At 64.9% G+C, this 26,853-nt stretch overlaps 3 protein-coding genes across 3 annotated transcripts; all 3 read left to right on the top strand.

Moving 5' to 3' along the window:
- Nucleotides 1-25: 25 nt before the first annotated feature.
- Nucleotides 26-1,139, top strand: RPS26 (ribosomal protein S26). Its single transcript, XM_082011737.1, has 4 exons — nt 26-120; nt 501-678; nt 831-961; nt 1,035-1,139. The coding sequence occupies exons 1-4, from the start codon at nt 118-120 to the stop codon at nt 1,068-1,070; spliced, it is 348 nt and encodes a 115-aa protein (XP_081867863.1). The 5' UTR covers nt 26-117; the 3' UTR covers nt 1,071-1,139.
- A 61-nt stretch (nt 1,140-1,200) lies between these two features.
- ERBB3 (erb-b2 receptor tyrosine kinase 3) lies at nt 1,201-12,977 on the top strand (the record flags this gene model as incomplete). Its single annotated transcript, XM_082011860.1, is given in 30 exon segments — nt 1,201-1,281; nt 2,172-2,325; nt 4,925-5,076; nt 5,146-5,332; nt 5,418-5,543; nt 5,643-5,708; nt 5,777-5,895; nt 6,209-6,350; nt 6,441-6,554; nt 6,628-6,748; nt 6,820-6,893; nt 6,978-7,068; nt 7,145-7,344; nt 7,421-7,553; nt 7,732-7,822; nt 7,899-8,053; nt 8,150-8,203; nt 8,665-8,806; nt 9,545-9,664; nt 9,740-9,838; nt 9,934-10,119; nt 10,196-10,351; nt 10,447-10,522; nt 10,590-10,736; nt 10,857-10,954; nt 11,039-11,069; nt 11,072-11,196; nt 11,492-11,563; nt 11,737-12,001; nt 12,442-12,977. Coding segments are annotated over 30 exon segments (4,113 nt in total).
- A 1,224-nt stretch (nt 12,978-14,201) lies between these two features.
- Nucleotides 14,202-25,933, top strand: PA2G4 (proliferation-associated 2G4; the record flags this gene model as incomplete). The annotated part of the gene is made up of 13 exons (XM_082011746.1): nt 14,202-14,289; nt 17,035-17,163; nt 17,777-17,882; nt 18,111-18,180; nt 19,261-19,353; nt 20,125-20,188; nt 21,770-21,848; nt 22,865-22,943; nt 23,279-23,412; nt 24,033-24,127; nt 24,613-24,740; nt 25,172-25,225; nt 25,509-25,933. 13 exons carry the CDS (start codon nt 14,202-14,204, stop codon nt 25,572-25,574), a joined length of 1,185 nt encoding a protein of 394 aa, XP_081867872.1. The 3' UTR covers nt 25,575-25,933.
- Between the last annotated feature and the right edge of the window lie 920 nt (nt 25,934-26,853).

Here is a 26,853-nt window from a genome sequence, read left to right on the forward strand (position 1 = left end):
GGTCCTGCGGGGTCGGGGCGGCCGCGGGGCGGCGGCGGAGGCGCTTCCGGGCGGAGGGCGCGTATATAAGGGCGGCGGTGCGGCGGCCGGGCCCTCTTTCGCCGCCCCGGCAGCGAGATGGTGAGGGCGGTGCGGCCGGGGGAGGGGGGGGCTCGGGAGGCGGGCGGGGGGCACCGGGGGGCCGCGTGGGGCCGCGGGAGGCTGTATGGGGCCGCGGGGGGCAGCGGATGCTGGGGAGGTGCCGTGGGAGGCCATACGGCCCATGTGGGGCAGGGGATGCTGTATGGTGCTGCGCGAGGCTATAGGGCCCATGTGGGGCAGCGGATGCTGCGTGGGAGGCCATAGGGCCCGTATGGGACAGGGGGTGTTGTGGAGAGCTTGTGGGGCCTCTGTGGGGTAGGAGGTCCTGGGGGGAAGGCGGGGGGCAGAGGAGGCTGTGGAGGCCGCTCCGGGGCGGGGGGGGGGCCCGGGGGTCTCGGGTTCACTCTCCCCCGCCCCAGACGAAGAAGAGGAGGAACAACGGGCGGGCCAAGAAGGGCCGCGGCCACGTCCAGCCCATCCGCTGCACCAACTGCGCCCGCTGCGTCCCCAAGGACAAGGCCATCAAGAAGTTTGTCATCCGGAACATCGTGGAGGCCGCGGCCGTCCGCGACATCTCGGAGGCCAGCGTCTTCGACTGTGAGCGCGGGGGCCGGGCTGGTGCCGGGGGGGCTCCCCGTCCCCCGCACGGCGCTCTCTCCCCGCCCGGCTGGGGGGCAGGGCGGGGCACGCCTGCGCCCTGGGGCGTTTTGGGGCGCCCGAGGGCCGCTGACCCCCTCGTCTCCCCCCAGCCTATGTCCTCCCCAAGCTGTACGTGAAGCTGCACTACTGCGTCAGCTGCGCCATCCACAGCAAGGTGGTGCGCAACCGCTCGCGGGAGGCGCGCAAGGACCGGACCCCCCCGCCGCGCTTCAGGCCGGCCGTACGTATTGGGGGGCGGAGGGGCCGGGGGGTCGCACCCTCCGATCTGGCTGACGCTCTCCTTCCCCCCGCAGGGTGCTGCCCCCCGGCCGCCCCCCAAGCCCATGTGAGGAGACTCCATCCCGGCGCGTCCCCCAGCGCGTCCCCCAGCGCAGCCCGAATAAAGGACCCTGCACCGAGCCCGGCTCCGCGCCTGTGGGGCTGGGGGGCGGGGGGTGCGCCGCTTGGGTGGGAGGGGTCATGGGGGGCTCCCAGACCCCCTCTTGGGAGGGGGGACCAGAGTGGGGGGCCCTGGGCTCACCCCAAGGGGCTGCGGTGGAGGTGGGTGGCTGCTGCCTGCCCCATGGCGGGGGAACCCCATTCTGGGGGCCAGGGGGCCTCAGTGCCCGCTGGGGCTGCCCCCATGGGGGTGTGGGTTGTGGTTTGGGGGACAGACGGATGGACAGACACCTCCCCCCCGCCCAGGGTGGGCTGGGGGATACCCCCTGCCTGCATGAGGCAGCTGGCAGAGGGGGCTGGCCCTGTACCCCACAGCCCCCGAGAGCTGGGAGCTGCCCCCAGAGCTGGCACTGCCGGGGGGGGGGTGCAGGTGCCCTGAACGCTCCCCAGCACCTGCCCCGAGCTGGGGGGGGGCAGCACCCACACAGTGACACACGCACTGATACACCCCCACCCCCCCCACACACACACACCCCGCGGTGGGGCCGGGCGTTACCTGGGGGCTGCTGCACGGCCTGGCGTCTGCCGGGGGGGGGGCTGTAATGGGGCCAGATGCACACACAGACCCCCCTGGGGGTTTGGGGGGCCGCACCTTTCCTTCGGGGATTGGGGGGGGCGGGCCACGGGGGCCAGACAGCACCTGACAGGGCTGGGGGGCTGCGGTGGGGCCGGACCTTTGCCCCGACGGGACTGAACGGGGCTGGGGGCGCCCCGGCCGCCCCATGGGGCTGCAGCGGGGCCGGGCGGCACCTGAAGGCGCTGGGGGGCTGCGGTGGGGCCGGACCCTCGCCCCGGGGGGGCGGAGGAGTCCCGGGGCGGGGGAGCAGGGGGAGGTCCCGTTGCCACGGCCCCGGGGCGCGGCGGGCGGGTCCCGGGCCGGGCTGCCCCGGGGGGGCCCCGCCGCCGCCCCGCCCCGCCCGCCGCGGCCCCGGCCCGCCCCCGGCGGCCCCGCGCCAGGTGCATTCCCCCCGCCGCGCCCGGGCACGCCGCAGCCGCCGGGCCCTGCGAGCCGGCCCGCGGAGAGGAGCCGCGATGGACCGGCCCGGCCCCGGCCCCGGCCCCGGGCGCTGCTGCCGTCGCCGCCGCCGCCGCTGCTGCTGCTGCTGCTGCTGCTCCGCGCCCCCGCGCCGGGCTCCGCGCAGGCAGGTGAGCGCACCGGCACCGGCACCGGCGGCTCCCGCGGGGACCGGGGCGGCACCGGCAGTGCGCGGGGATCCCGGCGGCTCCGGTGGAAGCGGGGCTGCGCGGCGGGGACGGGCACCGGGGGCGCGCGGGCGTCCCGGGATGGGCGGTGGGACTGGGAGCCCTCGCGGGTGCGGGAGCGCGCGGGTGTCCCGGGGATCCCGCCGATCCCGGGGGGTCCCGCTCCTGCCGCTGCGGGATCCCGATCTCGGCGGCTCCCGCGGCCCCTTCACCGGGGGGGCGTCCCGGGACCCCCCACCCCCGTCCCCAGCCCCTGGGACCGGGGAGACCCCCGCAGCCCCGGGGGGACCTGGACCGGCGAAGCCCCCCCCGGGCTGTGGCTCGATCGGAGCCAGCGGCGGGGCTGGGGCTCGGTTCCCCCATCCCGGGGGTCGGTTCCCCCCGGGCGGAGGCACCTGCGCCCCCCCCGCAGCAGCCGGGGCCGAGCTCAGGCTGCGCGGCCGGGACCCACCGAGGCCCTCAGGATCGGGCCGGGGCAGGGGGGGCCCGGGGGGGACCCCTCCGAGGGGGTCCCGTCCTTGCCTGCTGCGGGACGCCCTGGGGGGCACGGGGCCGCTCCCGGAAGGGCCGGCGTCACTGGGAGTTGTTTTTTCAGCCCCGAAAGGAAAACACCGAGGGCTGGACGCGAAGGTGGGGCCGGCGTCACCCGCCGACGTGCCGGGGCGCCCGGGCGTGGGGGCCGCGCCGACGGCACGCGGGGGGCGCGCCCAGCCCCTCGGCGCCTCTGCTGCGCCATGTGCTGCTGGCGACGCCCCGGGCTGCCGTGCGCGGGGTCCGGCTCATGCGGGGGTCCGGCTGGCTCCTGCCCCGGCACCCGCGGGCGTCCGGTGCCACCATCGGGGTGAGCGGGACCAGCTCCGCTGCCCCCAGCCCCTGTCCTCGTCCCCAGCCCCGGCTCAGAGCCCCTTTGTTCAGGGAGGGGATCCGGCCCCGCGCACACAGACCCCCTTTGTGCCGCCCGCGGGGCCGAGGGCAGGAGGTCGGGTCTGTGCCCCCCCGGCTCCCCAGGCCCCTGCTCGGGTCCCCCGGCGCTATTCCTGGCGGCGGGGGCCGGGGGGCCGCGGCAGCGCGGTGGCACGCGGCAGATAGCGGGCGACGTGCCGGAGCTGCCAGCGGGGCCCCGCGCTGATAACGCCCGGCCGCGACGCCGCGACGGCGCCTGGGGGGGCCCCGGCCCTCACCCCCCCACAGGCAGGTGCACCCTGAGGGCCGGACGCCTGCAGCCCCCCGTGCCTCGGCGTGCCGGGAGCCGGTGCCGAGGGGAGTCCCAGGGTCCCGGCGGGACCCTTTAAGCCGCCGTTAGTGATTCGCCAGCGTCGCCCCAAAATGCTGCTTGTTCCCAGCCGTGGGGATCCCGCAGGGGCCAGATCCTGCCCCCCAGCAGCCTGGGGACCCCCAGAACCCCCTCTTGTCTCTCGGGGGGGCCCCAGTCCTCCTCTCTTCGGGCCTCACTGTGCCCATCCCCACAGTGTCAGGGCTGGGGGCCGTGCCCTGACGCAGCTGGGACCTTTTTATAGCCCTTCCCTATTAAAATAGCTCCGGCCCGGGGAGGCGGGGAGCGCAGGCTCTGGCTGCAGGGGGGTGCTGGCCCCTTCCCGTGTGCGCACCGAGCTGCCCGTTCTCTGCGGCCGTCCCCGGGAGGGGGCTCAGGCCCTTCTCTGCCCCCACGCCGGGACCGGACAAAGCTGCCATTTACCCGCCCGCGGCCCCCCCGCACCGGGGCCTGAGTCACGGCTGCGCCGGGCTGGGGGGCCACCGCACCCTGCTCTGCCCCCGGGGGTTCTGTCTCTCCCGCCGCTTTCGGGGGGCTCGGCCTCCCCCGTCCCCGCTCACCACAATCGCCCCTTTGTGCGGCTGCGGGGAGGGGGCCGCATCCTGCCCCGCACACAAAGGGGCCCTGTCTGCCCCGGCGCGGGGGGGCCGGGCAATCATTAACGCTGGGGCCCCTTTGGTGCCCACCGCGCCCCCCTCCCCCCCCAGCTCTGGGGGGACCCGGGCATCCGGCCCCCCCTGGCCCCCACCCCAGCCCCGGGCGTCGAGGCGGGATGGGCCGCGCCAGCAACCGGGTCCGAAGTCCGGGCGTCGCGGGCGTGCCGCGCGGGGGCCATGCCCACGGCACCGCCTTGCGCAACCCTTGCCCGGCCGGTTCGGGCGCCGCGCAGCCGAGGGGAGGGGAGGGTGGGGGAGCACCCGTCACCCCCTCCCTGGCCACCGCCACCCCCACGGCAGGGACACCGTGGGGGATGATGTGGGGGGCACGGCCGTGGCGGGGACAGGGACACCATGGGGGCACCACCACGGCCAGCATGGGGGGACGCCGGGGGGGGGTCAGGGGCACTGTGGGGGGCATGGGGGGGACAGAGCCGCTGAGGAGGGGACACGGCCACCGTGGGGGGCTGTGGCCATCAAGGCAGGACGTGGCCAGCTTGCGGGGGGAGAAGGACCCCGCGGCGGACGCGACCGTGGCCGCCGGGGGGGGGACGCGGCCGCCGTGGGGAGCGGTGCCGTGGCGGCGGTGGGGGACAGGGTGCTGTGCCCGCAGTGTGCGCGGGGACGCTGAACGGGCTGAGCGTGACGGGGGACGCGCAGCACCAGTACCAGACGCTGCACAAGATGTACAACAACTGCGAGATCGTGATGGGCAACCTGGAGATCGTCCTCATCGACCACACGCAGGACCTCTCCTTCCTGCAGGTGAGCGGGGGGCCGGGGGGCACGCAGGGGTCCGCGCCCGCCGGGCTGACACGTGCCGCTGCCCCGCAGACCATCCGGGAGGTGACGGGCTACATCCTGATCGCCATGAACGTCTTCGCCTCGCTGCCGCTGCAGAACCTGCGCGTCATCCGCGGGACCCAGTTCTACGAGGAGAAGTACGCGCTCTTCGTCCTGCTCAACTACAACCCCAACACCACGCACGCCCTGCGCCAGCTCGGCCTCAACCAGCTCACAGGTGGGACCCCCGGGCCGCGGAGACCCCCTGTGTCCCGGGAGCCGCCCCGGAGCAGCCCCCGTCACCCCCCGGCCGCCCCCCACAGAGATCCTGGCCGGCGGCGTCTACATCGAGAAGAACGCGCAGCTCTGCCACGTGGAGACGGTGGAGTGGCGGGACATCATGCGGGACCCCCGCCTGGAGCCCGTCGTGGGGGACAACGGCAAGGCCTGTGCGTGGGGGGGGGCGGCGCACGGGGGACCCCGGCGGCGGGGGCCGGGGGGGTGGCACCCGCCGGCGTTGGGGGTGACCCCGCTGCGCTCCCCCGCAGGCGCCCCGTGCCACGAGAGCTGCGGCGGGCACTGCTGGGGGCCCGGCCCCGAGGACTGCCAGAAACGTGGGTAGCGGGGGCCGGGGGGGGCCGGGGCTGGGTCCCCCCCCCCGCTCACCCCCCTCTCCCCGCAGTGACGAAGACGATCTGTGCCCCCCAGTGCAACGGGCGCTGCTTCGGGCGGGCGCCCAACGAGTGCTGCCACGAGGAGTGCGCGGGGGGCTGCACCGGCCCCCTCCAGACACACTGCTTCGTACGTGCCCCCCCCCGGCCCCGCACCCCCCGGGCGGGCGGGGGAGACGCCGCGTCTGTCCGTCCGTGCATCCCCCCGCCCGCGCGGCGGCCACCCGGCCCCGCGTCCGTCCGTGTCCCCCGTGGGGAGGGGGGAGCTCGTCCCGTCCCCCCCCACGAGGCGGGCGGGGGGGGGGCGCGGGGAGGCGTCCGCCCGTCTGCGTGTCCGTCTGTCCGTGTGCGTCCCCCCCCCCGCCCCCGGAGGGGTCCCGGCCCCGGGGCGGGCGCGGGGCGCTGCCGTCGGTGCATCGCGCGTCCGTCCGTCCGTCCCGCAGGCCTGCCGGCACTTCAACGACAGCGGCGCGTGCGTGCCGCTGTGCCCCCAGCCCCTCGTCTACAACAAGCTGACCTTCCAGCTGGAGCCCAACCCCGACACCAAGTACCAGTACGGCGGCATCTGCGTCCGGAGCTGCCCGCGTGAGCCGGGGCGCAGGGGCGCGGGCGGGCGCGGGGGGCCGGGGCGCCCGGCGGGGGGCCGGGCTCTTAACCGCGAGGGTCTCCCCGCAGACAACTTCGTGGTGGACCAGAGCTCCTGCGTCCGCGCCTGCCCCAACGACAAGATGGAGGTGGAGAAGAACGGGCTGAAGATGTGCGAGCCCTGCTCGGGGCTGTGTCCCAAGGGTAGGGGGGCCGGGGGCCGGGGGGCCGGGGGGGCCGGGGGACAAGCCCTCACCCTCCCCGTCCCCTCCCGCAGCCTGCGAGGGCACCGGCGCCGGCAGCAAGTACCAGACCGTGGACTCCAGCAACATCGACACCTTCGTGAACTGCACCAAGATCTTGGGCAACCTGGACTTCCTCATCACCGGCCTGGAGGGGTGAGGGCCGGGGCGCCGGGGGGCCGGGGGGTTGCGTCCCCCCGCCCCGGCTGACGGCGACGGCTCCGCAGGGATCCCTGGCGCAACATCTCGGCGCTGGACCCCGAGAAGCTGAACGTCTTCCGGACGGTGCGGGAGATCACGGGTGAGCAGCGGGGCTGGGGGACGCCGGGACCCCCGGGACCCCCCCCCGGGGGCCACCCTGACCCCGGCCCCGGCCCCCGCCCAGGGTACCTGAACATCCAGTCCTGGCCCAAGCACATGCACAACTTCAGCGTCTTCTCCAACCTCGTCACCATCGGGGGACGGAGCCTGTACAAGTGAGTCCCCGTCCCCGCGCCCCCTCGGGGCTGGCGGCAGCCCGCCGGGACCCCCGCGCTGACGCCCTGCCCGCAGCCGGGGTTTCTCCCTGCTGATCATGAAGAACGAGAACGTGACGTCGCTGGGGCTGCGCTCGCTGCGGGAGGTGAGCGCGGGCAGGGTCTACATCACCGAGAACCGCCGGCTCTGCTACCTCCACACCGTCCAGTGGGCAGCCCTGAGCCGCCGCCGCGCCGACCTCGACATCCGCAACAACAAGCCCCGCAGCAAGTGCCGTGAGTGCGGCCGCGGGGGGCCGGGGGGCCGCGGGGGGCCGGGGACCCCGCGCCGAGCCCCCCTCCCTCCCCGCAGAGCAAGAGGGGAAGGTGTGCGACCCGCTGTGCTCCGCCGAGGGCTGCTGGGGCCCCGGCCCCGCGCAGTGCCTGTCCTGCCGCCACTACAGCCGCCGCGGCGTCTGCGTGCCCACCTGCCGCTTCGCCCAGGGGTGAGGGGGCTGCGGGGGCTCCGGGACGGGCACGGGGAGCGGGACGGACCCCGGCGTGGGCTGGGCGCTGTGGGGGCACCGGCCCCGGCGTGGGCTGGGCGCCGGCGTGGACCCCGGCTGGGCGCCGGCGTGGGCGGGGACGCCGGGGCGGGTTGGTGACCCTGCCTTGTCCCCGCAGCGAGACGCGGGAGTTCGCCCAGGGGGGCGAGTGCTTCGAGTGCCACCCCGAGTGCGAGCGCGTCGAGGGCAACGTCACCTGCAACGGCTCGGTACGGCTGCGGCCGGCGACCCGCGGCGCTGGCGGCCGCGTCCCCGCGGGTCCTCACGCGCCCTCCCGCCCCGCAGGGCGCCGACACCTGCACCCGCTGCGCCCACTACCGCGACGGGCCCCACTGCGTGGAGAGCTGCCCCGACGGCATCCTGGGCGAGCGCGGCCCCATCTACAAGTACCCCGACGCCGGCCGCGAGTGCCGGCCCTGCCACGAGAACTGCACCCGCGGGTGCGCGGGGCGGGGGGGCGGGGGGCTCCGGCACCCGGCGTCTGGCCGGAGGAGGGGTCCCCGTGCCCCGGCTCACCCCCGGCTCCATCTCTGCAGGTGCCTGGGGCCGCTGCTGCGGGACTGCCTGGGGGAGGCCCTGCCCGTCTCCAGGTACTGCCGTGCCCCGGTGTGCTGTGCCGTGCCCCGGTGCGCCATGCCGTGCCGTGCCACAGTGTGCCATGCCGTGCCCCGGTGCGCCACGCCGTGCCCCGGTGCGCCATGCCGTGCTTCCCCACGCCAGGCTGCGCCGTGCCGTGCCATGTCCTGGTGTGCTGCGGCACGCCGTGCTGTGCCGCACCGCGCCGTGCCGTGCCACCCCGCTCTGGGGCCTTTCCCTCCTCACCCGGGCGCCGGGGGACCCCCCGCCCTGGCCGTGCTGCCCACCCTGCCGCGCGCGCCCCGGGGCGCCGAGCCCTGCCCCGCGCGCGCCGCCCCCGCCAGCCCCGGGGGTTTGGGGCGCGTGCCGCCCCCGCGGCAGGCAGGGCCGTGGGAAGCGCGTGGGGAGCGGCGGCGGCGGCGGGCCGGGACCTGCCGGCACCGGGCGCTCAGCCCCGACCTCCTCCTGCGCCCAGGAAAACGCCGACGGTGATCGCGGTGATGGTGGTCGGGGGGCTCTTCCTCTCCTGCTCCTGCGTCCTCCTCGCCCTGCTCTACTGGCGCGGCAAGAAGATCCAGAAGAAGCGCGCGATGCGGCGCTACCTGGAGAGGGGGGAGGTGAGCGGGGAGCCGCGCCCGGGGGGTCCCGCTCCTGCGGGGAGCCAGGCTGGAGCAGGGGGGAGCCCCGGGGCCACCGGGAGGGGGTTTGACAGGGGGAGAGGAGCGGGACCCATCCCCATTCGTCCCTGTCTCCATCGTGTCAGTAGCCGTCCCCATCCGTCCCCATCCATCCCCATCCGTCCCCATCCATCCCCATCTATCCCATCCCCGCTTTCCATCCCCATCCGTCCATCCCCATCCATCCCATCCATCCCATCCCTGCTCTCCATCCCCATCCGTCCCATCCCAGCTCTCCGTCCCATCCCAGCTCTCCGTCCCATCCCAATCCATCCCATCCCTGCTCTCCGTCCCCATCCATCCCCATCCATCCCATCCCTGCTCTCCGTCCCCATCCATCCCCATCCATCCCATCCCTGCTCTCCGTCCCCATCCATCCCCATCCATCCCATCCCCGCTCTCCATCCCCATCCATCCATCCCCATCCATCCCTATCCATTCCATCCCCATCCATCCTTATCCATCCCATCCCCGCTTTCCATCCCCATCCGTCCATCCCCATCCATCCCATCCGTCCCATCCCAGCTCTCCGTCCCATCCCCATCCGTCCCATCCCTGCTCTCCGTCCCCATCCATCCCCATCGGCGCAGTCCCTGCTCTCCGTCCCCATCCCCATCCGTCCCCATCCGTCCCTGCTCTCCATCCCCATCGGCACCGTCCCCGTCTCCCGCCCGGCAGAGCCTGGAGCCGCTGGACCCCAGTGAAAAAGCCAACAAGGTGCTGGCCCGCATCTTCAAGGAGACGGAGCTGAAGCGGCTGAAGGTGCTGGGCTCCGGTGTCTTCGGGACCGTGCACAAGGTGAGCGGGGGGCTCGGGGGGGGGGGCTCGGCTGGGGCCCGGCGTGGCACTCACCGGGGCGTCCCGTCCCCCCAGGGCATCTGGATCCCCGACGGGGACTCCATCAAGATCCCGGTGAGCATCAAGGTGATCCAGGACTGGAGCGGGCAGCAGTCCTTCCACGCCGTCACCGACGTAAGTCCGGGGCGTGGGGCCGGATCCGGCGCCCCAGGGGTCCCCCCCCGCGGGCGGCGCGGGGGGCTCGGCCGCGGCTGACGCTGCCCCCGCAGCACATGCTGGCCATCGGCAGCCTGGACCATGCCTACATCGTGCGGCTGCTGGGCATCTGCCCCGGCCCCCAGCTGCAGCTGGTGACGCAGCTCCTGCCGCTGGGCTCCCTCCTCGACTACGTCCGCAAGAACCGCGACGGCATCAGCCCCCAGCTCCTGCTCAACTGGTGCGTCCAGGTGGCCAAGGTGAGTCCCCGGGGATGGGGGGGGGGAGGTCCCGGCCCCCCTGGTGCCACCGACACCCCCCGGACCCCCCCCCCAGGGCATGTACTACCTGGAGGAGCACCGCATGGTGCACCGCAACCTGGCTGCCCGCAACGTGCTGCTCAAGTCCCCCAGCCAGGCGCAGGTGGCGGATTTCGGCATCGCCGACCTCCTCTACCCCGACGACAAGAAGTATTTCTACAACGAGGTCAAGGTGGGCACCCGGCGGGGACCCCCGCCTCCCCCCCTGTGCCGCGGGGCGCCCCCTCCCCGGCCCCCCGCCCAGCCTCACCCCCCCTTTCCCCGCAGACGCCCATCAAGTGGATGGCGCTGGAGAGCATCCACTTCGGGAAGTACACGCACCAGAGCGACGTCTGGAGCTACGGTGAGCGCCGGCCCCCCGGCCCCCCGCCGCCCCGGCCCCGCGGGGCTCACGGGGACTGTCCCCGCAGGCGTGACGCTCTGGGAGATGATGACCTTCGGCGCCGAGCCCTACGCCGGCATCCGGCTGGCCGAGGTGCCCGACCTGCTGGAGAAGGGCGAGCGGCTCTCGCAGCCCCAGATCTGCACCATCGACGTCTACATGGTGATGGTGAAGTGTGAGTGCGGGGCCGCCGGCGGCCCCCGGCCCCGGGGGGGGGGGGTCCCGCTCCTGTCCCCAGCCCCGTCCCCAGGCCCTGGGGCAGGGTCCCGGCTCTCAGCCCCCGCCGTGCCCCCAGGCTGGATGATCGACGAGAACATCCGTCCCACCTTCAAGGAGCTGGCGAACGAGTTCACCCGCATGGCGCGCGACCCCCCGCGCTACCTGGTGATCAAGGTGAGCACGACCCCCCCCCAGTTCCCCCCCCCCGGCCCCACAGCCCCGGCCCCACAGCCCCTGACGCGGCCGTCCCCGCGGCAGGAGAGCGGGGCCGCGCCGCCGGCCGAGCCCCCACCCTCAGCGACAAGGAGCTGGATGACATGGAGACGCTGGAGCTGGAGGAGGAGGAGGAGCTGGACATCTCCTTCGGCCTCGCCACGGGGCTCTACCCCCAGCGGCCGCGGGGCAGCTGCGCCCGGGTGAGACCCCTCTGGCCCCCCCCCCCGGGTCTGGGGGCTCTGGGGCTGTGTCCTGGGCATGGCATGGGGCGGGGGGGGCTGTCCCGGGGTCCCGGGACGTGGCACAAGGTCTCCCAGCGCCAAGCCCTCCCGTGGGGCGGGATATGTGGGGCTGACCCACGTGACTCCCCTCCCCACCGCCGCATTGTCCCCTCCGCGCCCCGTCGGGACCCGCGCCCCCTTCCCGCAGCGGGGGGGGGGGGTCCCAGCCCCTGCGTGCCCCCGGCGGGGTGTCACCCCCCCTGTGCCCCCGCAGAGCCCCAGCCTGCTCAGCCCCCCGGCCGGCTACATCCCCATGAACCAGCCCGGCCTCGGCAGCGGCCGCCAGGTACCCGCGGGGCGGGGGGTGAGGGGTGCTGGGGGCCGGGGGGCGGCCGGGGGGCGCCGGGGGGTGCCGGGGCGGGGGAGGCTGCCGGGGCGGTGGGAGGTGAAGCGGTGGCCGTGGGGCGGCGGGGCGGGGGTCCGCAGGGGTGCCCTCCCCCTCAGCCCCGTGTCCCCCAGGGCGGGGGGTGCCGGCCGCCGCGGCGCAGCCGGCAGGAGTCCCTGGGCCGGACGGTGTCGGAGTCGTCGGAGGGTCGGGGTACGGCCTCGGAGCTGGACCTGGCCGAGGGGGGGTCGCTGTCGGGGAGCCTCTGCCGCAGCCTGCGCTCGCGGGGGGACAGCGCCTACCTGTCGCAGCGGGAGAGCTTCCCCCCGCCGCCCCCCAGCACCGAGGGCAGCGAGGAGGACGCCAACGGCTACGTCACCCCCAACTGCGCCGGACGGGGTGAGGGGCGCAGCCTTGGGGGTGGGGGGGGGGGCCGTCCTTAGGGGGTGCGGTCCTATCCGTGCAGCGTGGGGGGGGTCCCATCCGGTAGGACTGGGTCTGGGGGCTGCCCCCGCCGTGGGGTTGCAGGGACCCCGTCCTGGGGGGGTGGGGGGGGGCGTTGACCGCAGGGTTTGGGGTTAAGGGGGTGGGGGCTCGTCCTTGTCGCGTCCTGTGTCTGTGGGGCAGGGAGGGGGCCCAGCCCCAGTGTTAGGGGCGGGGGCACCCTTTCATGCAGGGGTGGGTTTCACGCCCGGGGGTATCATCCTTCAGGGGGTGAAGGCTGCGGGGTGGGGTGAAGCCGTCCGTGGCCCAGACAAGCCCCCCCCAGCCTCGGGCCAGGCCCTGTGGGGGGCCGGGGGGCCGGGGGGGCCGGCTGGCGTCTCACCCTTGCCCCGCAGAGCCGGAGCCTGCCGGGGGCTCGGTGCCGGAGCCGGAGGAGGAGGAGTACGAGTACATGAACCGCCGGCCTGGGGGGGCCCCGGGAGCCCCCCCTCCCCGGCCGGCCTCGCTGGAGGAGCTGGGCTACGAGTACATGGAGGTGGGCTCGGAGCCAGGGGCCCTCCCGGGCGCCCCCCCGGGCCGGGGGCAGGAGGAGGAGGACTACGAGTACATGAACAAGCAGCCGCGGCTGAGCCGCTCGCTGGGCAGCGTGGCCGGGGGGCCGGGACCCCGGCAGGAGGGCGGCCCCCCCCGGCACGACGGCTACACCGACATGCGCCCGGGGGAGGCCGCCCCGGCCCCGGAGGAGGAGCAGGGCTACGAGGAGATGGAGGCGGTGCTGGCCCCCCGCTGCCCCGGCTGCCGCAGCCCCCCCGGGCCCCCCCCCACCTGCATGAAGCCCCTGCGGAGCCTGGAGGCTTCGGACTGCGCCTTCGACAACCCCGACTACTGGCACAGCCGCCTCTTCGCCAAGGCGGACGCCCAGCGGACGTAGGGGACCCCCGGACCCCCCTGGACTCCCCCCGCCCCCCCGGGCCCTGCTGGCACCCTGCTGCCTTCCTGCCCCCCCCCGGGGCTGTTTACACTGGATATGAAGGATTCCCCCGCGGGGGCGCGAGCCGAAGCTGAAGCGTGGGCACAGGGGGCCGAGGGGTCGCAGCCCAGCCTGGGGGGCCGCGACGCCTCGGGGGGCACCCGCTCCCTGACGCGCTTTCCAAAGCCTTTCCTGGGGTACGGGGCCGGTGGGGCTAATCCTGGGGACCCCGAGCTGGGGCGGGGGGCAGCCCAGGCCCCTTGCAGAGGGGGTCGGTGGGGCTGCAGACCCCTGCAGGTGCTCCCTGCATCTGGGGCGGGGGGTCGGCCCCTGTCTGGGCTCCTCGGGGTGCAGGCAGGCGACGTCGGAGGGGATTTCTGGCCAAGAAGGACCCCAGACTCACTTTCAGGTTTCCCCATTCCCTGCTGGAACTGGAGTGAAGGTTTGGGGGTGCCGCCCCCCCCAGGGCACTTCGAGGGGTGGCGGGGGGGGGTCTGCAGTGCCCGTTGTGACTTTGGGTCCTGAGCCGGGCCGTGGGGCCGGGGCGAGCTGGGGTCTGCGCAGCCGCTCCCAGACGACCCCTTTTCCACGACGTTTTCGCCAGCTTTCACGGGGGCTGCCGGGGTGGGGGGCCCGAGCGGGGCCCAGCCCGGACCCCCGGCTCGGGGCATCGCCCCGCTGCCCCGGCGGGGCGCGTTTGTAAATGCTGAATAAAGACAAAGGGAATTTGACCAGACGTGATGGTGCTGCTGCCTCGGGGCGTGGCGGGGGGCCCCCGCCTGGGGCCGGGGGCTGTGGTGGGGCTGGGGGCACCGGCAGCCCCAGGACAGTGACCACCCGCCGCCCCGGCCCGAGCGGACCGTAGACTACATTTCCCAGCAGTCCCCATGGGCCACTTCCGGCTACGCATTCCCGCCCCTACGCGCTGTCTCTCGCGAGAGCCGCAGCCCCCGCCGGGAACTGCAGTCCGTGGTAGGCGCCGGGCAGGGCGTTGCGTGCGGCGCCGCGGGGTTTGCCGGGAGCTGTAGTCCGGGGGGGCGGGGACTCGCCTTCCCAGCGTGCCCCGCGCGGAGCCCGCGCTCCTGCCCTGCTCGCGCTCTCTCGCTCGCGCTCCCGGGGTCTCCTCAGCGCGGCGGCGGCGCGGGGGGCGGCGGCGGCGGCGGCCGGGCGTAGGCGGCTCCGACCATGTCGGGCGAGGAGGAGGCGGCCGAGCTCACTATCGCCGAGGACCTGGTGGTGACCAAGTACAAGATGGGGGGGGACATCGCTAACCGTGAGTGCGGGCCGCGGCCGGGCGGGGGGCTGCGGGAAGGGGGCGCCGGGCCGGGCCTGGGCGAGGGCCGGGGCCGGGGGTGCCCAGTGAGACGGGGAGGGGCGGGGGGGAGCGGCGGGTCGGCGGCGGGCCTGGGGCGGGCGGCGAGGCCTGGGCCCCCCCAGTGGCCGTTGGCACACGCCGGCGGAGCGGGGGCGGCGGTGGGGAGGGGGGCGCGGCCGTACGTTGCCCCCGGGCGGCGGGGGGCTCCCCGGATCCCCCGGGCCCCGGCCCCGCACGGCGGCCGCTGCCGGCACGTGGTCTCCGCGCCCCACGTGCACCGGCGGCGGGGGGGCAGGGCCTGCCGCCCCCCGGCTCCGCCGCCCCGGCCGCCAGCCCGCCTGCGGGAAGGGGGGGCCGGGAGCGGGGCCCGACCAGGCGGGGCCCGGCACAGCCGCTGCCCGGGGCTGCCCCGCGCCGCTCTTTTGTTCGAGACTTTAACCCCCGCTCCCCTCGGGCAGGGCAGCCGCACGCCCGGTGGCCGCGGGCCGAGCCCCGGCCGGCCCGGGGGCGGCTGTCCCCGGCGGGGGCTGCGGCCCGGCAGGGGCCCGGGACACGTGTTGGTCACCCCTAAATCTTGGTGCTCTCCCCCTCCCCGTGCTATTTCCTTCTCGGGGTTATCTTTATACAGGCTTGTTTTTGCTGTCTCATTAATGGTGGTTAGCTGCCCCTCGGGGAGGGTGACAGCCCCGGAAAGAGCCAGCTGGCCCGGTTCTCTCCGGCCTTCCCGGCGTCAGGAGCAGCGGCGTGTCCCACACTAATTGTTGCTGACTTTGACGCTTCTTTTTAAGTCATCGCTCCTGATGGTAACTTGGGATGCAGCTCAGGAGAGAGACGTGGGGCTGAGAGCCGCAGTGATGTGGGTTCCCCGTCGGGAAGGGAGGTCACTGCTTTGGCTTCTCCGGCTGCTGGGCAAACTGGCTTTAACGGCGTGCCCCAGGTTTGGCTGCGTGGAGGGGCTGCCTCCCTTCCCACGGGGGAAAGGCATCTCCTTCGCAGCATTTCTTCCCCCTTACGGGTAGCGTGAGCCTGTTTGGGAACAGCAAAGACAGAACTGTGGCAAAAAGTTCAAAATGCCTTGGATTCTTGTCAGCGCGAGGTGCCTTTAGTGATATAAAGTGCTTTTAATTCCCTCAATGAAGCGCCGTGGAGGGCCAGAGTACAATTAGTAGGTGTTCCTTCGTCAGTGCTATACGCTGTCTGCTTCTTGGTTTCATTTGAATGCTCTGATGAGCACAGTTCTCCATTCATCTTTGCACTGTTTGTTTTTTAACATTTCCTGTTCTCGCCTCCCTCTGTCCTGCCATCCACTGAAGGTGTCTCTATGAGAGTTTTACCTGTTCTTAACAATATTCCCCATTTGTCGTTATTTGTGGCGCATGGAAGGGTGACTGAAGGGAGTTGAAATTTAAGTTGTCGCACAGGTGAAAGACTTCAAGTTTTTACTCGACATCAAAGAAATTATGAAAACCCGCCTGCTCCGCTCGTAAACATCCCCTTCAGCACTCCGAAATATTTATTGCTGTCATACCTAGAACACACGCCATCGGTTACAGAAACTCCCACCCAACAGAGGCACTTCACAAAACAGCTTCTTGTAAAAACAATGCGCTCACAGAGCGGGGAGAAACTCCAGGGATACCTTTTATCCCAGGATCTGAAAACATTTCAGGGTGAGCTTTATGACTTCCTGTAAAGTCTCCCAACTGGAGAGAGGAGGAAGGAGGAGAAATAGCAGCTTGGGGGTCTGCAGGTGACAGCTGGAGCACCTCAGCCCCTGGACTGGTGGGAAGGCCGTCGAGATGTGGCTCCTCCAGCAGCCCCTAGGCCCCTGCTCCTGTAACACCATCGAGATGTGCTTGTGAATGAGACTCTGCAGTGTTTCAGCCAAAAAAAGCTGTCACTTTTGCACCCCTGTCCCCGCTTCTATAAAGCACCAGGCACACTGTCATCTATGGCAGAACCAAAATGCTGCTGGGACTCCTGGGCAGTAGAATATGCCCAAAAGTGGGTGCGGGCAGCAAAACTTCCTCTAACCTGCAGCATGGAGCGAGGCATGTGGAGTTCCTTGTGTCGGGCAGCACGCTGGCAGCTGCCAGCACCGCCAGGCCAGAGCAGGAGCACGTGGGTTACCTTTAAAACACGTTTCTGCAGAGTAAGGGACTAACGTAACTGGCTCTGCTGCACCAGTCCTGCGCTGCTGCCAGCTCTTGTCCCCGGCAAAGTCTTTCAGCTGCTCCGTGCCTCTGGTCCCGCACGTCCGCAGCACTGGCCCCTGTTCCTTTGATGTGCGGCACGTCCTGTCTCCCAAGTAATTTTCAAACCTGTTCCTGTAGCTCTGACTTCTCCAGAAAGAATGTGGGAGAGCAGTGTTTCTGCTTGGCTGCTTTGTTTGACAGACCTCGGTCTGCGCAGGCAGGTGTCTGAAGCTGCAACGCTTCATCTGCGCAAACCCCAGTGTGCGTTCGTTTGCTCATGCTCTCTGTGAAAACATTCCCAAAAACAAAATAAAAATTAAAGCGGGATTTCAGCCTGTCCACGGTCCTTCTGGTGAAGACCTGAGCTCAGAGTCTTGTTCCCTCTTAGAAAACAAACAGATCTTTCCCCTGCGGTGCCGTGTGATGGGGGTTGATGTTAGATTTTAATGCTGTTTAGATGTTTATTGTTAAAATGCTTCAGCAGCTCCGTGTCTGTGTTTGAATTAAGGGGTCCTGCGTGCGGTGGTCGAAGCGGCGAACTCTGGAGCATCGGTTCTCTGCCTGTGCGAGAAGGGAGATGCCATGATCATGGAAGAGACTGGCAAGATTTTCAAGAAGGAAAAAGAAATGAAAAAAGGTGAGGTCAGCTCCAAAGATTTTTCTTTTTTTCAGCATGTCCATGGTTTTTGGTCCCGTTGGGTGTCTGCTGTGAATGGGCAAGAGCACAGAAAGCACTACTCTGTGTAAGAAGTAGTTTTCTGTTTGCAGAAAGCCAATTTTAACCCAGATCCTCCTTGCTGCCCTGCTGGTAGGCATCACTGATAAGCCTCAGCTTCCCATTTCGATGCACCCGGTCATCCACATTGTTGTCCAAAGTAACTTGTGTTTCCGTGTCCTCCCTTCTGGAAGACCTGCGGTACAGGTATTGCGTGGAAATTGTCTGGCACTCGAGTGTGTCGCCCAGAGCTCCCCGAGCTCTGTTCTGGAGGCCTGAGGTCCCTTTTGCAGGTGTCTCACTGCCTTGGATGTATTTCTCTGCCGACTGCCTGGGCAAAAGGAGAGCCGGTGCAGGAGCAGACCATGTGCTGCATTCCTCCCAGCTCTTTGGCTAGAGACTTGTGTAACAGGGCATTTTACAGCACTTCAAAAACCAAAATCCTGAGTGACGACGATCTGCACTGACGGGGCTGCTGCCTGTGCCAGGTGTGAGGCTGCACGATTTCATCGAGTACTTTTTTCCCCTTTTATAGGTATTGCCTTCCCAACGAGTATATCGGTAAATAACTGTGTCTGTCACTTCTCCCCTCTGAAGAGTGACCAAGACTACATCCTCAAAGACGGGGACTTGGTCAAAATGTAAGTGTCCTGGTTATACTTCTCATGAGTTTACTGTTGGTGCCCGGGCTTTACTTTCCAATCCTGCTTGATGTGTTAAATACTTCCTCGGCGTGGCTAATTAAAGAACCTAATAGCTAGTCAAGTGAAGTGCTTGAAACATGCTTGAGTCTTCTGGTGCTTCTAGAAGTCACACAAGTTTCCTGAGCCATGACGCCACACCTATAATTAACCCTCTTTGTGTTGCAGTGACTTGGGAGTCCATGTCGATGGCTTCATAGCGAATGTAGCACACAGTTTTGTCATAGACGCCTCAAAGGTAGGTTTGTACTGGAGCGGTGTCTCTTGCCACTGCTGCTTTATGTGCAGTCTGAAGGAGAGATTAAAAAGCTGATGTTCAGGTGCCTCTGGTTCCAAAGGCAGCAGCAGTGTGGAGCCTCAGAGAGGCGTCTGCTTCGTTTTGCAAAAACGCCGCAGGTCTGGTGTCACAGCAGCAACAGGGTGAAAACAGTCCCCTTCCTAAAAATCGTTCAGCCCTCGGGAAAATGAGGGCTGACTGTTTCAACACGTACAATTTTGCAAGGTTACAAGTAATTTGAGACACACCATGTGTGAGTGGCACTGCAGTGAGTTGTTTGCATGTAGAGTGTCTGGGGCTGTGGGGCGGACTGGGCAGACTGGTTTTGCTGCCCCCTCTACCGGCCGAGGCACAGGGAGCAGAGCGTCACGCTGCTGGGAGTCGCTGCCTTCGCTTTTGCAAACCTGAGCTCAGGGGTGATCCCAAGACTAGTCCCTGCTGCCCACTTTTCCTGCCTGCACGCGCCGGTGTGAGCTTTCCTCACCCGGGGCTGATTGCAGCCCCAGCGCGTGTTGGTGAGGACACCGCTGTGGCGCGCGTGGTTCGGTCGGGCGTTTTGGCAGTGACACTAAGCCACTCTTATGCGGTGGGAATTAGTGTTGTGTGCATAAAGTTGTCGCCTGACAGATTTTTAGCTGTAGTCTTGGGAGGAGGATAGCGGTGTGGGGTCTTGGGAATGGTTTTTCTCCAGTGGCTGCATGTTGAAGTCTTTCCGGTCCATATTTCTGTGTACAGGAGAGTCTTGTTCTGTTTTCAGTCTTTGACAGTGATACGCGCGTACTAGGGTGTCTCTGTTGAAACCTGTGAGAGCGCCAGGTTGGTTGTGGCCAATACTCATCTGCTCTTTTAATGGAGGAGAGGCTAATGCTCGAGCTGTGAAGCCAGAAGCCCTGCCACCTCTGAGCTAGATTTCCCATTAGCTCGCGGGGAGGGTGTCCAGTTAGATGGAGAATCTCCATCTCTAGACACTCGGAACAGTTCTTGCCTGATAAGAAGGAAAGGAGTATACCTTTAAAGAGCCTTTGTTTTTCTGTTTTTCAGGAAAACCCTGTGTCGGGCCGTAAAGCTGACGTCATCAAGGCGGCTCATCTCTGCGCTGAAGCTGCTCTGCGCTTGGTAAAGCCTGGAAACCAGGTGAGCGACTGATACGGGGGAAAGTGTGTCTGGGCACGGGGCGAGGAGCTCAAGTACAGACGCTGCCTGTGCCGCGTGGTCGCATCGTGCGTAGAAATAAAAGAGTGTGACCTTGCCTGGGAAGCATTGCCCAGCGATGTGGGGAATCTGGAAGCAGCTGTCTGCAGACAGCTGAGCCGCTGCTGGGGTGAGCACCGGCCCGCTGGGGCAGCCGGCAGTGACTCCTCTGTCGGCAGCTCTGGCTTCCCTGCGGGACCCGAGCTCTTCCTTGTGTGACGGTGGCTTCGCAGAGGAGCCTCGGTGCTCCCACTCGCCTCGCAAAGCGAGGTCCTTTCCACGCTGAAGGCAGCTGAGCACGTACAGCAGCGCCGCTGAACAGTGCTTCCTGAAATCTCCCACTTGCACCTCTCCCTCGCCTGGTGCTCGGGCGCCTCGGCAGTCGTAGGCGGTCTCCTTTGTCGCTGTGTTACTATTCCAAACATACTTGTGGCGCTCATGGTTCCTAGTGTGGTCCCTAAAGAGGGATGGCTTGTGAGAAGGCACTGGGTGCAGTGCGGGAGGCTGAGCTGACCTCACGTTACATGTCGTTTTTGTTGACACAGGATTAAAAACGGAAGCCTGACACTGTTTCTCCTTTCTTTGGAGGTGTTAGAGCACCAGCTGGTTAGAAACCCTGCCTGTTTTGTCACAGAACACTGTTGAGTTAAAAACTGTCATGCTTGTGGCTTGGATTTTATATCTTTAATGTGTTTTCATGTGTCCTTCATCCAGAACACACAAGTGACAGACGCATGGAACAAAATAGCCCACTCGTTTCACTGCACGCCGATTGAAGGTAAGGACGGGGAAGCAGCTGATGGGAGGTAGCGGTGTTTTAGCTGCACACTAGAGCCTGAGCTGCCCCATCCACGTTCTGGGAAACGTTTAATGACTATGAGTCCTAGACGTGCCATCTTTAAATGCAGCAGCCTTTGCTAAAAATATCCCTTCAAAACTCTCTAGCTTCTTGTTCCTTCCTCTGTTTTTTGTGGGGATTTTTTATTTTTAAAGATGCATTAATCTAGGAACAATAGACACGGGCTTCCACACTGGTAGGTAGTGTCCTGGCTTGTGGACTTCCTGCTGACCTTGGGCAAATCGCATGGCCCTTTGCTTTCATCCTTTCACTTGTAGTTAAAACTGCTTTATCAAATACATAACAGAGCTTGTTTGTAATCCAAGAGCCACTGCAAAAAGCCCATAGACGTGGAGGGTATGTAATTTCCTTCCAAGTCTAAACTGATTCACGTTCTCTTTGCAGCGTTGATAACGGGTGAGTGGGAAGGCGCTGGGATAGCTTCTGGTAGAAATGAGACCACTGGCTTCTTGTCTGGAAGGTGGCGAGAGAGCTTAGCCTGACATTTGGCACATGCAGATGCTTTTCTCCTAGTCAGTGACATCACTGTCAAATGGGTCTTTCAGCCACAATTAAATTGGTCCATTATTAGTTAAATTTCCTGAAATACCGTAAAGCTGGCTTGGTCCCTTTGCTCGCCTGAGCCCCGTCTTGGAACATCGGTTCCCTGTTCCTTGTGTGGGATGGCTTTGTGGGTCTCCTCAATGCTCTGCTCCTTTCTCTGTGAAAAAACATGGCATCAGCTGCAGTGAGGAGGCGTCCGCTCACACTGTCAAGGGAGTTTAAGCAGCCACTGTTTTGGAAACAGTCAAGTGCCGTAATTATCTAGGCACTGGCAGCAGCATAAGGCCCCAGTTGATGAAAACAAACGGAGATGTTGGCGGCTGGGGCTGTGCTTTCCCTTCCCGCCAGCGGCAGCCGTCCTTCCTGAATGGAGACGTGCGACTGTCCCAGCTGGGCTGGTGGTGCGGAACAGGAATGGCCACGAGTACCTCTTCCTAGACTTGGATTTGAAGGTGAATTGTAGGACAGAAGGGAAAAGCGAAGCAAACCCCCCCAAATACACCTTGAGTGCTGTACAGCCGAGGTACTGAGGAACAGACTGAAAGTTTCCATTGATTGGGAACCTTTAAAAGCACCCGAGGGTGCACCGCACACGCCTGTGGGTTCACCTGCAGTCTGCCACAGACCACTGGTGTAGTGCACGTGCCTAATCGAGAAGTGCCAGTGCTTAAAAGTGCTTGGCTGCTGGCTGCACCTCTCGCGGGAGCCTGCAGCTCCTCCTCGCCGGCGGGGAAGCGTTGCTGAAGTCAGGGTGGGCTTTGGGGAGCTCTGTGTGATAATGCACTTGACGGGCCACGACTGAGGGAAGCTGAAGAAGTGCTAACACCGAAGATGGTTTGCTTTACTGCTCGCTCTAGCTGAGGGCTGCAGTCCCAGGCCCCGGAGTGTTAATAATGCAAGTCACTGCGTAGCTGGTTTGCGGCTCAGAGGTGTTAATGGATTCTCTTATCGCGGCAGGGATGCTGTCGCACCAGCTGAAACAGCATGTGATCGATGGAGAGAAAACAATCATCCAGAACCCTACAGACCAGCAAAAGTGAGCATCACCTCTGGGGTTGCTGCTTCCAGCAGTGTTTGGGAGGGGTGTGACTAGGTCCAGAATGATGACCCTGTTCCTCGCTGCGGTAGCAATGGGGGATGTAGCAGGTATGTTAAATTAAACTGGGGTATAGACTGCTCCCCGTATGGCCTCTTTCTTGAAGTCTGACCCAGTATGGCAAACCCGTAGCTTGTTAGCCCCGTATCTTCTCCGTTCTGCGTTAACGTGAAGTGTGGCTCTGTGTTTGGGCGTTGTTCTGAGAAAGAAAGGCTGGGAGTCACTGACAGGAGGCTCCTCGCTGGCACCTGCAAGTGTTCTTGGTTCCTGTCCAGTTTCTCGAAGGAGTCTGCTGGAGGCTGCCAGCAAAATAACCAACTGTTGCTAGTTGTAGTGGTGATGCTAATTCACCAGGAGCTGTGCCAAGACCTATCGCTTGCCTCACAGAAGCTGCCGGGAGCCCACTGGGTGGTGATCGTGGTCAATAGCATCTCAGGCTGTCTTTGAGCTAATGAGCTGGATATGTCATTCTGTTCTGTTCCAGCAGCTCCTCTCCCTCCTGGGGTTGGGTCTCACACTGAATATTTAGAGCTCAGTGGCTTTAAATCCAGCACTTGGGCTTCTGACCGTGTTCTCAGGTGTGGTGAGGCTCTTGGCCTACCTGGGACCTGACCACAAGTTCAAAGAGCTGGTGCTGAATGTCTGAGACCTCCCACCCTTTACTGGGGATGGAGCTACTTGTTGTGGGCAGGAGCAGCACTGGCTTGTCATTGTTTTTTCTCTGCCAGCCTGTTACTGATCAGCTCTGCTGCCTGGCATGTTAATCTTCAACTTCTGAGTCTTCTGTGCCAGCTTTTGCTCTTTGGTCAGGGACCTGGTCACTCTCTAGCACTGCTTTGTGCTTGTAGATCTCTGGCTAAGCCCAGTGTGGGCTTGTTCAAGGTATTGTGGCTGTGTAGGAGGTTTTGTCTTTTCTTTTTACCATTCTTTGACTCACCAAACTTTTTTTCATCCAGGAAGGACCATGAAAAAGCAGAATTTGAGGTCCATGAAGTTTATGCTGTTGATGTTCTTGTCAGCAGTGGAGAGGGAAAGGTGAGTCCGATGCTTCCTGGCCTGCTGTTCCTCTGTGCGCGAGGTCAAAGCGGCCGTGTTTCAGAATAGTCAGCAGCAGCCGCAAGTGGTGCCAACAGCCCCATCCTTGTGGGTGCCAGTTCCAGCCATGGATACGTGTTGCCTGGGTATCGTTATGTCTCTTTGGGTGGAGCTTTTTCCATGCAAAAAGCACTTTCCGTGCACTTTTACAGTGTCGGGAGTACGGACGGTGCTCGTCTGAGGTGAACGTCCCAGGACGTGCAGGCAGTTGGCTAATGTGGCTGAGGGAGTGCTGTGCCGTGTTCCTGGTCTCTCAGCTGTGTTTGCATTTTCAGGCAAAGGATGCTGGACAGAGAACTACGATTTACAAAAGGGACCCCTCCAAACAGTATGGCTTGAAGATGAAAACCTCCCGTGCCTTTTTCAGTGAGGTGGAGAGGCGCTTTGATACTATGCCATTTACTCTCAGGTATTTGTTCTTCTTCGTGGCCTCCCCATGTGTTCAGAGCTGGATGGTGTGCGTGAGCTTACAGATCACACTGGCAGCAAAACCAGCTTGCTTTCGCCGTCCTGTCGCAGAGGTGGAGGCAGCCTCTGCTGCTGTACGTTGGGGTTTTCTGTATTTGAGTCTAGGAGTGGGTGTAGGAAGGATGTTGCAGGCTTAAGCAGGAATCCCAGGCAGAGCCTGAGGATTTGAGAATCTCCTGTGCCTCGTGTGGCAGGTGGGGAGCTGGGAATTGCATTTAAAATAAAACCGAGAGGGTGAAAGCAGTGTCAGCGTGCAGAGGCAAGGCAGTTCCAGTCAATTTTTGTAAGTGATGTACTTGCAAACTAGGGAAAACGTTCACTTGAGCTCTTTTCCTCCTTAAATCCACTTGCCTTTTCCACTCGCCAGAGGTAACGGTTCACCTGGCAGTTGCCTGCTCTGGCAGTCTGCTTTGTCACTGCACCTCGACACTGCCGGGGCGAGAGGGACGCAAGTGAATAAAGTCTCCAGCCTGACCCTGGCGGCAATTCTGAAACCTGCGGGGTGGAATCTGGCTTCTAGGAAAGGGCCTGAGCTCAGGTGTGGCTCTGTCTCTTCCACAGGGCATTTGAGGATGAGAAGAAGGCCAGGATGGGGGTGGTGGAATGCGCCAAACACGAGCTGCTCCAGCCTTTCAATGTCCTCTACGAAAAGGAAGGTGAGCGCTGGCGGTGGGAGGACTGAGCGCCGGGTGCGGACGGGCGCTCGGCAGACAACTGTTGGTCGCTTCCGGTGTCTGGTGAGACGGGTGCTGACTGTCACTGTACAAATACCAGAGATGCACTTCAAGGGCCCTGGAATTTATCCTCCAGGAAACTTGCTACCCGTTGGCTCCTGGATCTTGTTTTGGAATCGTTCCAGTGATGAGATGAAATTTTTTGTGGAGTAATTTCCTGGGCAGGAGGAGATGGCCGAGGCTCTCTGGTGTGCATACAGAGCAGGCTTGGGGGTGTGGTGCTGAAGGAATTGTTTTGCCTTGGCCTGGGTGGGTTTAAGAAGTTCCTGTGAGATGTTTTTTAGCAGTGACAGTGTGGAAGTGGCATAGGAATCAAAACAATGTCTGTCTGGAAATATCCACCCTGATACCTGGTGGATCGGATACACGGGGGCTGTGGTGGAATAACGCCCATTCCTGTCTTGCAGGAGAGTTCGTTGCACAGTTCAAATTCACAGTGCTTTTAATGCCCAACGGTCCTATGAGGATAACCAGTGGCCCCTTTGAACCGGAACTCTACAAGTCAGAGTTCGAGGTGCAAGATGGAGAACTGAAGGTTGGTTTAAAAATAGTAATGAATAGATGTAATGCATCGCATGGTTCACCCTGTCTTTGCATCCCTCGGGGTGAAGGGGGGAAGTAAAATCTGTAAGACTGTGCAGGGAGTGGCTGAGGCGTGAGATGAAGTAGGAAAAGGTGTGCTTAAGACCAGGTTGGGCCCCTATCTCCTGCATCAAGCAGCAGCTCTAGTGGCTCGATAAGGATGCCCAGCCTTTCCTAGGAGTGCCTGGGAAGTCTCAACAGCTGCCTCCAAGGCCTCATACCTCAGCAGGGTGTGAGGCTGTGGCATTATCGCTCTGCCCGTTAGGACTTCCCCCTGTTCCCTCCGTGGCTGGTGGTGCTTGTTCTGCTTTAAAGGCATTTCTCTTTATCTGCCATCAAAAAAAGGAGACTGCTTTCTAGCTTATGTTTCCTTCCTGTCTCCAGGCCCTTCTACAAAGTTCTGCAAGCCGGAAGACCCAGAAAAAGAAGAAAAAGAAGGTAATTTGGCCGTGTTTTGTGGGGATTAGTGGCACGTTATCGCTTGCAATCGCCAGCGCCCAAATGTTACCCAGGCTCTCTGAGGTTGTGTTTGGGGCTCGCCTCCCAGCCTGCCCTTAAAGAATACCCTGCTGTTCCCCTGGCAGCGGGGGTACAAAAGCAGCGGCCTCGTGGGAAGGGACCCTCTCGGTGGGCTGCGCCGTACCCGCTGCCAGCGTTGTGGCTGCGTGTGGTCCCCGAGCGAGCCCCCGTTCTGACCGCTGCCGTGGGTTTGTTTCCGCAGGCCTCCAAGAACGCAGAGAACGCCACCACAGGAGAGACGGTGGAAGAGAACGAGGCTGGTGACTGAGCAGCTCCCGCTCCTTCCATGTAGCACCCAATTCACACACACTCGCCCCTTTTCCCCCCCAAAACAGAAGCAAAATAATCTAGCACTGTTTGTCACTCACCACCAAACAACAAACAGTCTGGACTTCCCACTGACTACAACCAGCTCCTATTGACTTTGCCAATGAGGGAGGATTCTCTCAACCACTTCAGACTACTTAAAAAAGAAAGCAGAAAAATAAAATCAGGAGTAAAAGCTAGTCTATATCCACTCTTTCTAACCTTTTATACTACCCATACTTGTTGAAGAGGTGAACAACTAAGCTGATCCTAGTGACAGAGGGAGTCTAGAGAGCTGTCTGCTTTCTTCTTCCTCCTGCTTTCTTCCTCCTCCTCCCCCCCCCCTTTTTTTTTTTTAATTTCTCCCTTTACAGATTTTCTTGGAGGAGAAAACCCCAACCCAAACAAACAGCTGATTACACCCAAGAAAAAGTGCCCGGTGTTTAGCGATACGGTACGTGTGGACGGTGTAAGATGATCTGCCTCGCTGCACCATCTCGGCTCCTCCCGGCCGTGCAGGCATGCCTCTCCGTTACCTTGGGGCAGAGGACTTCTCACTCTTCTAGCCTCTAGATTGTACATGTATAATTGGGAAAAACATCAAATTTTATGTCCCCTGTGAAACTGTAGACTGTTCCGTCTACTCTGTTCTGTCTCTGCCTTGATTTACTTATAAACGCTCTATTTTTTAACATGCTGCTGTGGCGAGCTCGTTTTTAAATTGACTGTCCAACTTGCTCGGAAGCAGATGAAACTCCCCACCTGACAGCTCTGCGGAGGGGCCGGCGAGCTGCCCGCCACCCGGCAGTGGTTTTTAATTCCCTGGTGTCCCGGGGAGTTTTATTTTTCCCCGGGGCTGGTTTTCATGACCCGTGAGTATGTTCCGCTCTTCCACGTGCACTGGCGGCTCTCAGAAGGGTCTCCAGGCCGCAGTCTTCTGGCGATAGGCGAGGGAAGTGCTGCAGTTGTCGGACTCAGGCTAGAGTCTGGCCAGGGGTATTGCTCTTTTATAGAAAGTCTTTTTTTAAAAAAAAAAAAAAAAAAAAAAGAAAAAGAAAAGAAAAAAAAAGAAAAAAATTTAATTGATTGAATTACATGTAGTTGAATGTGAGGTTTTTTTCTTTGCCGATACCTGCTGACCGGCTCTCCTGATTCCCCTGCTGTAGCTGAATTTGGGAAAAGCTTGCCTTTAAAAATGCTCCCGGGCATCTCCGCAGACACTGCGCTTCCTCACCGAGATC

This window comes from Phaethon aethereus (assembly GCF_964289735.1).
Source record: "Phaethon aethereus genome assembly, chromosome: 29".
NCBI classification, from domain to species: Eukaryota; Metazoa; Chordata; class Aves; order Phaethontiformes; family Phaethontidae; genus Phaethon; species Phaethon aethereus.

What these genes read in the sequence shown, in the direction of transcription:
- RPS26 (XM_082011737.1), top strand. An exon ending in GGAGGCCAGCGTCTTCGACT is followed by an intron (nt 679 to 830) that starts GTGAGCGCGGGG and finishes GTCTCCCCCCAG; the next exon opens with CCTATGTCCTCCCCAAGCTG. An exon ending in CGCCGCGCTTCAGGCCGGCC is followed by an intron (nt 962 to 1,034) that starts GTACGTATTGGG and finishes TTCCCCCCGCAG; the next exon opens with GGTGCTGCCCCCCGGCCGCC.